This window comes from Eurosta solidaginis, chromosome 5 (genome assembly GCF_040869045.1).
Source record: "Eurosta solidaginis isolate ZX-2024a chromosome 5, ASM4086904v1, whole genome shotgun sequence".
Taxonomy (NCBI): domain Eukaryota; kingdom Metazoa; phylum Arthropoda; class Insecta; order Diptera; family Tephritidae; genus Eurosta; species Eurosta solidaginis.
Window position 1 is genome coordinate 255,856,754 of NC_090323.1, and position 11,535 is coordinate 255,868,288.

At 36.0% G+C, this 11,535-nt stretch overlaps 2 protein-coding genes across 7 annotated transcripts in view; both read right to left on the bottom strand.

The window, feature by feature from the left end:
- Positions 1–11,535, bottom strand: part of LOC137253291 (tektin-B1) — a 31,270-nt gene that overhangs the window by 17,933 nt on the left and 1,802 nt on the right. Inside the window, exon 1 of one of the 6 annotated variants that reach the window (XM_067789955.1) lies at positions 10,781–10,874. The exons of 3 other annotated variants lie outside the window; for them this stretch is intronic. The gene's annotated coding sequence lies outside the window, so the exon portion shown is untranslated. Of the gene's footprint in view, positions 1–2,444; positions 2,482–2,882; positions 2,923–10,780; positions 10,875–11,535 lie in introns of those variants that run through there. 2 more of the 6 variants (XM_067789961.1, XM_067789958.1) reach the window with 2 other exon arrangements.
- On the bottom strand, positions 4,623–5,767 carry LOC137254404 (uncharacterized). The gene is made up of 4 exons (XM_067792035.1): positions 5,574–5,767; positions 5,335–5,515; positions 5,183–5,281; positions 4,623–5,135 (listed from the first exon to the last, which is right to left on the bottom strand). The coding sequence occupies exons 1-4, from the start codon at positions 5,588–5,590 to the stop codon at positions 4,623–4,625; spliced, it is 810 nt and encodes a 269-aa protein (XP_067648136.1). The 5' UTR covers positions 5,591–5,767.

Here is an 11,535-nt window from a genome sequence, read left to right on the forward strand (position 1 = left end):
TCATGTCACATTTAGTGACGTACAATATAAAAACAATTTTTCTTTGAACTTACTAATATTTTCACAGTCTTTCAAATTAGAAGGTAACTCATTATACATTTTATACCCTAAATATTCAAGAGACCTTTTGGCGAACTCAGTTCTTATTCTAGGCAGTCTTATATTATTGCAATTTCTTGTTCCATAATTGTGGATTTCATGATTATAATGTATTTTACTACTCAGGTAATTCGGTAACATTCCTAACCTAAGTTGGTGTATAAATTTCAATGTGAAATAACTAACTGACTGTTTAATACTAAGCCAGTTTTATCTATTGAGCATTACAATTTTTGGCGTTCTTGGAGGACATTTTAAAATAAATCGCATTGCCTTGTTTTGCTGTATTTGAAGTTTCTTAATATATATATCATTACTTAATAGCAGAATAGTAGGACAATAAATAAAGTGTGGTTCAATAATTGAACGATATACCAATATTTTATGATTTTGACTGATATGTTTACATGTTCTATACATGAAGCCTATTTTCTGTGCAATTTTCCTTTCCAGATAAGTTACATGCTCTCCAAAATTTAGATTATCATCAATCAAAACTCCTAAATACTTAATTTTGTCTATTCTTTGGATTTCCATGTTTTTTACCTTCAGCGTAATATTATTTAAACTATTGTTACTTATGATATTAGTGTTTTTACAAAATATCATGAACTTAGTTTTTTCGACATTTAATTTCAGTTTTCTAAGGCATAACCATTTGTAAAGCGATCCAGGTCTTCTTGTACTTTCAGCATGGCACATTCTGCATATTTTTCACTTATGATAAGCAATGCATCATCCGCAAATAGACGTATTTTACAATATTTTAAGCATCTTTTGATATCATTGATATACAATGTAAACAATATTGGCGCCAAGACCGAGCCTTGTGGTAAACCAATGTTAACATCCACCACTGATGAAACCTCCTTTCCAATTATCGTTCTCTGTTTTCTGTCACCCAAATAACTCCGGAACCATTCCAAAGCCTTTCCTCTTATACCAATTTTAAACATAACGTCCAATAGCTCAGATCTATCGACAGTTTCAAAAGCTCGTTTTAAATCCAAGAAGACAGACACCGTAAATTTTTTGTCCGCCATGTCTTCTTTCAAATCTGCAATTACCATATTCAACGCTGTTTTACAAGAATGGCTCTTCCTGAATCCCGACTGTTCTGGGATAATCACATTGTGCTTCTCTAAGTATGCCACAAGTTGATCCTTCACCACTGTCTCCATAATTTTTTCATCTGTAGGTAACGTGTTAATTGGGCGTAGTTCCTCAGATTTCATTGTATTTTTTACTTTTTCAACAGGTATTATTGTTGAAATTTTCCAGTAACTAGGTACAATACCGCTGTTTAAGGATTCGTTAATTATGTCTTTGTAGAAATTAGCAGTATATGTCATGGCATCTTTAACGACACCCTCCGATAAAAGCTTGTCGCCGCCATATTTATTTTTGAGTGATTTTGTGATAATAATAATATCGTCCCCTACAATGTCAGTAAATTTAAATGTTTCAAATGGATTACTATGATTTGCGCTTATTTCATCCCCATTTACAATTTCTTCGATGCTATCATTAATTTCAACAATACTTTGTATAAAAAAGTTATTTAGGGCATTAGCTATATCATATTCATTTTCCAGGCATTCACCGTTAATTACAATTTTAGTGATATGTTTTTTAACATCATTAAGCTCGACGAGGTCTTTTAGACACTTCCACATACGTTTCATATCGCCATTGTTATGATTTACTCTATCTTCCATGTATTTCTTTTTTTTATAAGTTATGGTTCTTTTATATATTTTCTTAATGACGTTATATTCGTCCCAAAATCCAGTATTTCGAGCAGTTTTATAAGATTCTATTTTTCTTTTATGCAGGTTTGTTAATTCTCGGTCGTACCACTTATTTCTTATCTGTATTTGCGTCCTCTTTATATAAGTCAGTGCTTGCATAGCCACAGTTAAAACTTCGTTTAGGGCTTTAGTTTTAGTTTCTACTCCGGAAATTGACATAAAGCTGAAATTACATATTTGATGTTACTCTTTAAGTACGAAAGCAAATTACCGTCTATTATGTTCTTAATAAATTCCATCGTAAAATAAAAAAGTTGCTGTCTAATGCTTAGCCAATTTAGAGCGGAGAGCATGTCTCTGATAGGTGTGTCATAGCGTTTTTTGAGAGTGAATCTCATAGCTCGGTTCTGTTGCTTTTGTAGCTTGTATATCTGACTATCTCGCAATATGAAAAATATAGTCGGGCAGTAAATAAAATGTGGTTCGATTATTGATCTATAAACCATTACTTTGTATTTCTTATTTAAATATTTGCAGGTTCTCTGTGTAAAATATATTTTTTTAGCTATATTTCCCACTGTATAATAAACGTACTCATTGAAATTGAGTTTATCGTCTATTTTTATTCCCATGAGTTGATATAATTTTTTTTTTTTTTTTTTGAGATTTGATGCGTTGAAAGTCCCAGTTCCAGGTTATTGTCCAATGCATAAGGTGATTAGTTTCTGGATTAACTTTCCAAAGTATTTATGTATTTTCGGCCCCACTAGTACACAATGGTAATACCATAAAGGCCAGAACCATGTGTAGCAGCTTGCGATTTGGTATTAATTTTTGTAATTGTTTTTATGTTCTTTAAAAATTGTTGGTATTTAAGTCAGATAAAGTTTTCAATTAAAATCGGTTTTTAAATGGCACCACGCCAGGTTATATCCAGATTAATTTAAATTGTATTTTTTGTCCAATTTATTTTTGTAAAAGTCTTTAATTTGTTGATCATGCCTATTACGGTATCCGACGAATGCCACTCACGCGAATGCCATTCGATTCGCAATGCCCTCACTTGTTGAAATTGATGCCATTCTCATAAACGTCGGACGACTGCTTTACCCACTCACCTAGCGGATTGTGTCAAAAGCTGTTTGACATTTCTTTGAATAAATCAAAATTGTTTGTTGCGATTAAATTGTGCGTGAAAAATATAAAATATAAAATAAAAAAGTATGGATTCAATTGCTTTTTATTTTGACACAAATGAAGAAGAAAACAACACCGCATGCGTTAGAAGATCTGTGGGGGATAGGGCACCGGACATTTCGAGCTGGCAGACATAAAGTAGGTAAATTAAGAAATTTTTAATACACATGCGAGTGTACATTTTTTATTTAAAGGTTCGTTAAACAATTTCGAGGCAATAAAAACGCTTATAGACATCTTTTAAGCATAATTTGCAGTAATATTCCTCCCGTGATTGAATCCACAGCAATAAGACGCCAACAAAAGCTTTCGTTATGTCTGCGAATATTAGCCGAAGGAAGCTATCAGAATGCAGTTGGTAAAGACTACATGCTAGGAATGGCTCAACCAACTGTGTCGAAGGTGTTTTCAGAGGTTCTTGAAATTATGGAAAGGGAATTGTGCGAAAAGTGGATTAATTTGAAAATGAATGACGAGGAGCAAATGGTATCCCGAAGTTACTTCTTCAATAAATCCAAAATTTCTGGAATTGTTATGTGCATTGATGGTACGCACGTAAGGATAGCAAAACCTTCAGGAGCGAACTCCCATTTATTTTATAACCGAAAAGGTTTTTATAGTCCTAACGTACTGGTTGTAAGTGTGCTAAATATTTATTGTATTATTTTTAATCAATGTGTGTAATTTTTCAGATATGTGATTATGTGATGCGTATACGGTACATTAACGCGAAATACCCTGTGTCAACACACGACTCATTCGTTTGGTCTAACAGTGACGTATCACAATTCTTCCAAGCTCAATACGAAAGCGGAAATAGAAGTCTACGTCTATTAGGTAGAAGAAACTTTATAATAATTTACTGTTCAACGATAACTTTATATCAAATTCATAGGTGACGCAGGATACGGTCTTGCACCCTGGCTTATAACTCCTTTTCGCAACCCTGCACCTAATACTCCTCAAAGCCGCTTCAACAAATGGCATAGTTCTGGGCGAAATATTATAGAGAGAACTATTGGTGTTTGGAAGAACTGGTGTAGATGTCTTCTGTCTGCACGGCAACTTCACTACACTCCTGAAAAGGCTGTGCAAATAATCAATGTAGCTGCAGCACTTCAGAATTTACGCATTCACTACAATATCCATGATGAGTATCTCGATAACGTAAATAATGAGGAGAAACTCATTTTCAAGAAATTGAGCAACCAGAAAGGTATTATAGTGAAGCAGTTGAATTACGAAATCAAATGCTTCAAGCTTTTTTGTAAACAATTTTATTTTATTATAAATAAAAATACTGCCTTCATGGCCATGTAAAATATTTACTATACTTAAACTATAGTGCATTGCAAATTTTATAAATTGTGCCCGTTTTTTGTTTATTTTCATTAATTAAAAAATGCATTTCATAATAAATAAAAATACTGCCTTCATGGCCACGCCAAACATTTCATACTATATACATACTTCTTTTTTAATATTATTTTTTTATAAATTTTATTGCACTTAATATTTAAATCATTTCATTTTCTTTATAACGAAATTTTTTTTTTGCAAGAGAGGTGGGGATGGTTATTGAAGGGAAGGGGGTAGTGGATGCATGCTAGGATGTGGAAGGGAAGGTTTTAGTAGCGCACTATTCACTCTTTCAAGCTCCAGTTGCAAGAGTTGCCCCTTTACTAGAGTCTTGTCCCGCAATAACTTTTCAATTGCCAAGTTATGCCTTTTAGTTTCTGCAACTAAGTCCGTTAATACCGAGCAAATTTGTTCAGTGTTCCTGTTCAGGCTGCTTATACTTTTTTCAATGTTTTTGATGCTTTTTGTCAAATCTTCCATTTTTCTTTTTTGTGACCTCATTGCAGATGAAACGTTATCGTGAAACTTTTTCTGCAAATCAATTTGCGTTTTTAACAACGTCATCTGGCTTCTTCTTCGTGGTGTTCTCTGCTGTGGCTGCGAAGAAGAAGCTGCAGGAGTGTTTTGGTTGCCGTTTTCTTCGCTGCCAGCAATGCCAGTTTCTGCATTGTTCACCGCAACACTTAGGAATGTTTCGCTAGCACCTCTTTCAATATGGCGGGGCAGGTTCTGTTGTGTGCCAAAGTGTCTGCCAGAAACTTCTGCTATGGCGTCACCAAGACATACCAGCTGCGCAACTTCCTCTTCCAAGGCAGCATTTGGGTGCGGTTGTGGGACATTTTCTTCTTAATGGAAGATTTGAAATCTGACCATACCTGAAATTGACATGAGTTTAACAACATTTTTTATATGTAAAAAATTTTCTTACTTTTTTCCACTCAGCAATGGACTTTGTTGGAGGTCCCAACGCATTTAAGTCGGTGCCTAGGGATGTCCAAAACACTGAAAGTACGTCTGGCGGCTGCTTGGATATGTTTTTGGCGATGTCCTTGTTGAGCTTCATCCGTTCAACCATTAAAGAAAATTGTTCGCGATTTGTGGTGCGACTTCTGTTTGAAAATATCACTATTACATAAATTTTACCAAAAAATATAAAAAATAACTAACCTTTTATTGAATTCCATTCTATTTTAACTTTATTGCGCGTTATGTAAAATTTTTCTTTTCAATCCGCAACAGTTTTTTAGCGAATGACACTTAGAGCAAATGACAGCTATTGCGTTTCTATTGCGGTTATTGGAATGCAGGCAATCACCGAACTGCTTTATCTACAAAATTTTATTCGCGAGCTGCATTGCCGATCGGTTATGAGAATACCAGATCTTCTCAATTCGATTCGCATTCCCCGCGGATGGCATTCGTCGGATACCGTAATAGGGGTGGATATTTTTTCAAATCTTTAGTTTTTATGTTGTTTAATTTTAGTACAGATGTACATCGTAATTGGTTTTATATTGTAGCCACTAAGTGTGATAGCTTATCTGTAAACTGCCTGACAGGATGTTCAATATGGCGACTTTTTAGCGTTTTGACAGGGTGTTCAAAATGGCGGCGCATAGGGCCGGCTATCTTAAGCGGGTGATAGAAAGAGATACAAAATGAGACAGCGATAGTCAATAACAAATCAGGTGATCCAATAACTTTGGAATTTTGACGTACCCTTCAAAAAACGCGAGTACTCTATAAATAATGTAAGGAATACTCCTTTGGGAGTATAGGACTGCTCCAAATCTAATCTGTATTCATACAAAAATTGTGCTCCAATTAACATTGCGAAGTCCTAGGAGAGGAGTAGGTGATCCCACTCTCGCTTTGTTTGTGAGTATTCCATAGAGTACATACGTGAGAGTACTTTCCAAAGTACTTTCACTGTACTACTCCATGGAGCACCCACAGAGGATCATATGCCAAAGTACTAAAGAGGAATTGTGTCGGAAAGAATTATCGAAGTGAATTTAATTTAAAATGAAAGTAAATGAAGAGGGGCAATACAACTTTTATATTTTATACTACGAATATTCTTATGTTATTGAGCATTTGCGTGAATAAAGAAACTAATATTTCTCTATACTATAGTATGTATACATAAAACCAGTGCGCTGTTGCATTTGATCAGAGTTGCCATCCCCCAGCGGGTTAGGGGGGTCAGCGCAACCCTGCAGGTTGCCAGCGCAACATATAGCTTCTCCAAACCCAATTGTCAACCTCACCTATCCGCGGCGAATCCTGTTTCACTAACAGACGAGGCTCTGGCGACCCTAAGCTCCTTATGGAACTTGGGGTTGGGGAGGGAGGGGATGGCCTGAAGGTTTAATGTGGCCACATAAATCGTTCCCGAGATGGTCGGGCCAGCACCTTAATGGTGCTGTGGTACCGGAGCGTAGCGGATCCGTATCCGGCAAAGGACCATCACATCGATAACACTCCCCAAAGCCTTCGGGGAGCAACCTTATCGCTACAACAACAACAACATCAGAGTTGCCATAGTAAACTTTTATCATCACTTACTTGTATGCAATATTTTACTTTCGGCAACTCTGTTCAATCGTCATCGTGTTGTGATCACGGTCGTTAAAAAACCAAAGAGAATAAATATAATAAGAGCCGTCACTCGTTATTTTTTAAGCATTTACTCGATGTAAACTGTGAGGTAGTCGCTACTTTTGTTTTATGAGGGACATTTTTGAATTGCTTTCCATTTATACATGCGGTGTTGTCACTTTATAAAACGTGTTTTTTGCAAAGAGAATTAAATAATTAATTAAATACAGTCGGAAAAATAAACACAAATACCCCATGAAAATGTATAGAAGACATTTATAAAAAAAAGTAGCGACTACCTCTTAGTTTACATCGAGTAAATGCCTAAAAAATAACTAGTGACGGCTCTTATTATATTTATCCTCTTTGAAAAAACGAGCAATGATCGGCTGATGGTGTTCCGTAAACGCATTGCAAAGGAGTATTGTTAGAGTACTCCAACATGAAGAAAATGGAACACGTAATCCAACAATTTTTACAGTGTATATGCAGAAGATATCACACTTAAGGGCTAATTAATGGTGGCTTATAACCATAAAACCATAACCAGATAAAACAGCTGATCGAACCTACCTTATGGTAATCAATGTAATCGATTAATGGTGCCATACCATAACGCTAACCCCATATATACCTTAAGCCTAAAACTTAAACTACTAAATACAATTCATTGTTACAATCGCTTAGTTCTGTATAGTAAATATGCTGTCAGAATGCCACGTGATTGTTATCAGCATATTTACTAACGCGACAAACGGACGAGTCTGGAAGCCACTCTTTTAAGGGAGGTTGGAGAGGACGACTTTCTAATCCTCCAGTACTCCCAGCATAAGGCAATAAAATTAGGAGCATATATTTTCCAATTATATTGGTACTTTTTAAGCTGCCGTAATTTATTAGTCTCCGATCAACACACAGCTAAATATGTATTTGGATTTTGGAAATAACGTGTATCCAATCACCTCTCAACTTTGTTTAGTAATGACGCTGTCGGAATGCATGAAGATTCCGATCCACACAGCTCAATATATAGAAAGCCGTCACCAGAATCGTACCTGTAACCTAAGCATGAACCGAAACTGATACCAAGTCCAGAACAGTAACTCGATTCAAATCGGGCCGAAACTGGGTTTGCAATAAAGGTGAAAATGAGCCCAAGCCAGACAAAAACCGAAAGCAGACCAAACTGGATCAAAATCGGAATTAAGTAGAGTTTTGTTAGCTATAGACGGTTTATGAATGGCTCAGACTAGCTCGAACGTAGTCCGTATGGCCATAGCCACATATCTTCTTCTGATATTGAGCGGGGAAACGATCTATTCCCGGGTCTTCATAATACACGTGGAAGAGTGCTGAAATGAGGTTTAGCAACACCGAAGGTTTGAAACTATTGAAATGGCTGGATCTATGACATACTGTACTGATCTTTTGATCTTTATAAGATTCCCACATATGGCATAGTAACATACAAGTGGATGAACTAGCAACCCTTGAAGTATACATTGTAGACGTAGCTTTATTACCTCATATGTCAGGCGTGATTTTGGTAATTCTATACGACAGCATGACGCTGCTAATACGCGTCCAAAAATATCGAAAAAGTGTCACAAGACGCGTATTAATCTCGACAACAATAATTCGAAGCCGGAAAATAAAAATTTTATCTCTCTCCGGAGATATTTGCAGTTGAAGTTGGCGATTTCCATGTGGTTGTTGTGATGTAGGAATACCCAACAAAAAAATTGTGAACATAAGTATTTTGCGCGGATATAGTTTTGGTCTCCAAACCGGTGTTGGAACCACCCATGGTAATTTTTTATAAGCGCTGCCGAAGGCCGCCAACGTAGAAATACTATGGATACCACCCCCAGTTTCGGAGGGGCCCGCGGATCCTTTTTCGGTTTTTCGTTAATATCTTTTGAACGAGTTAAAATTTTTATTTTCCGGTTTCGGATTACACTACACTATTGTTAATTCCAAAAGAAGATTTGTTAATTCCAAAAGGAAAACTTCTGGTTTCCCATCTACTTTTATTTATGGGTGCAAAAACGCAAATTCTGATCACGAAATCGCAGATTTATTTGCTGAATTCTTTAAATCAACCTATTCATCCCAATGTGTCCAGTCTAATCTTTATCCATATTGCTTGGAAAGTTCTAATAATATTTTAAACCCATTTATTGATAAAGATACTGTTCTTAATAAACTTCTTGCATTGAAACCGATATCTTCACCGGGTCCAGATGGTGTTCCTAGTTGTGTACTTAAGTACTGTGCTGTCAGCTTATCAGAGCCTATCTTTAAATTATTTAAAATGTCTCTGGAATCCGCATCATTCCCATCTATTTGGAAACAATCGTTTATTATACCTTTGCATAAAAAAGGTAGTAGGTCTAATATTGAGAACTACAGAGGCATAGCTAAGCTCTCAGCTATCCCTAAAACTTTTGAGCAGATAATTACATACCAGCTTCAATACTTGTGTAGCTCTTTAATATCGCCTTGCCAACATGGTTTTCTTCATCGGAGATCAACTACTACCAACTTGCTTGAATTTACGTCTTTTGTTATGAATGGTTTTTTAGTTTGCAAACAAACAGATGTAATTTACACCGACTTTAGTAAAGCATTTGACTCTGTTAATCACGAGCTCTTAGTTACCAAACTTGATCTTCTAGGTTTTCCAGCGCCTTTACTAAGTTAGATTTCAAGTTATCTTGAAAATAGGACTCAGCGAGTCTTCTTTAACAACAATCTTTCAAACTCGTTTGATGTAACTTCTGGCGTGCCCCAGGGTAGCCATTTGGGTCCATTACTCTTTAACCTGTTCATTAATGACTTACCAAAGGTTATATTACATTCTAGAGTTTTTATGTATGCAGATGATGTAAAACTTTGTTACACATATCTGCCTTCGAACTTGTTCTGTTTTAATCAGCTTCAGGCCGATCTTGACTCATTTCAAAGCTGGTGTACTGCAAATTTACTTTTTTTGAATTACTCTAAATGTAAGCAAATGACTTCACCGTGTGAAGCCGGTCCTATCATCTTATACACTTAACGGCGACCCCTTGGAGCGGATATCTATTGTAACTGATTTAGGAGTTATTTTTGATCCGAAATTAAGTTTTACCACACATATTTCAACCGCTAAAAACAAAGCAACTGGTGTATTAGGTTTTATCAAACGTTGGGCTAAAGAGTTTAATGACCCTTATTTCACAAAGATCCTTTATACCTGGCTGGTACGTCCTATTCTCGAGTACTGTTCATGTGTCTGGTCTCCGATCTATCAAATCCATGTTGATCGGATTGAGTCGGTCCAGAGACGGTTTTTAATTTTTGCATTACGAGGTCTCAACTGGGAATCAAGTACTCATCTTCCACCATACAGGAATAGACTTCTTCTAATTAATTTGCCATCTCTAGAGAATCGTAGAGTATTACTTGGCGTTATGTTCATTCACAAGCTCATCATTGGTGTGATTGACTCCCCTGACCTAATCAGTCAACTAAATTTTGCGGTTCCTGCTAGGGCGTCCAGACATTATGTGCCTTTTCATTTACCTCTATGCCGGCAAAATTTTGCTAGAAACAGTCCCCTGCGCCATTGGTGCTCGCGGTACAATGATTTGTATAACTGCATTGGCTTTGAATGTTCGTTTGCTGCTTTACATACTGCTATACTCTTATGTTTAGCCTGATATTTTAATTTTATTTTTTCTTATACAATGCGATGTCAGATGTTTATAACATACAAATTTTCTATGTACCTTTTTTGAATTTTTTAATTTTAAGAATGGCTCTGTATTGTACATATATATCTTTCTATTACAATAATTAGTCGACCGCTTTGTGTTTGCGTCGACTTTAAATAAATAAATAATACTGATGTCAAGAGGAGTCGTTTTGCACCTCTCTTGATATTTTTGGACGCGTATTAGCAGTGTCATGCTGTCGTGTAGAATTACCGTGATTTTATTGAACATTCAGCAATTCACAAGATCTATGTACTCTTCGCTTTATGCGCTATGCTTTAAGGCCCAATTAAACTTCTTTAACCCTAACGCCATAGCCGTACCCATACCCATATCCATAACCATCTGCAATGTGATCGATTAATGGTGCCTTTACCTAAAAATTGTGAAAATTTCATAAAAATGAAGAAAACGCAAAAAATTACGAACATATTCCACAAAAAAAAAGGCTCTTAGTCATAACGTATCCAAAACAATGAATAAAATATACAAAAAGTTATCAAGTTCACCAACTCAAATATTTTCAGGTTATGGATATGGCGAGAAACCAAAAACCAATTGGTTGGCTATGGTATGGTTATGGCGTTAGCGTTATGGTATGGCCAAAGAGGACAAATACAATAAGAACCGTCACTCGTTATTTTGTGGCGAGTATCTCGCTGGAAATTGAAAAAATTGATGCCGAATATTTTCTGAGAGGGACATTTTTAATTGTCTCGCATTTATCCATGCCGTGTAGGCCCCTTGTGCAACTGTGATTTTTGGAAAGG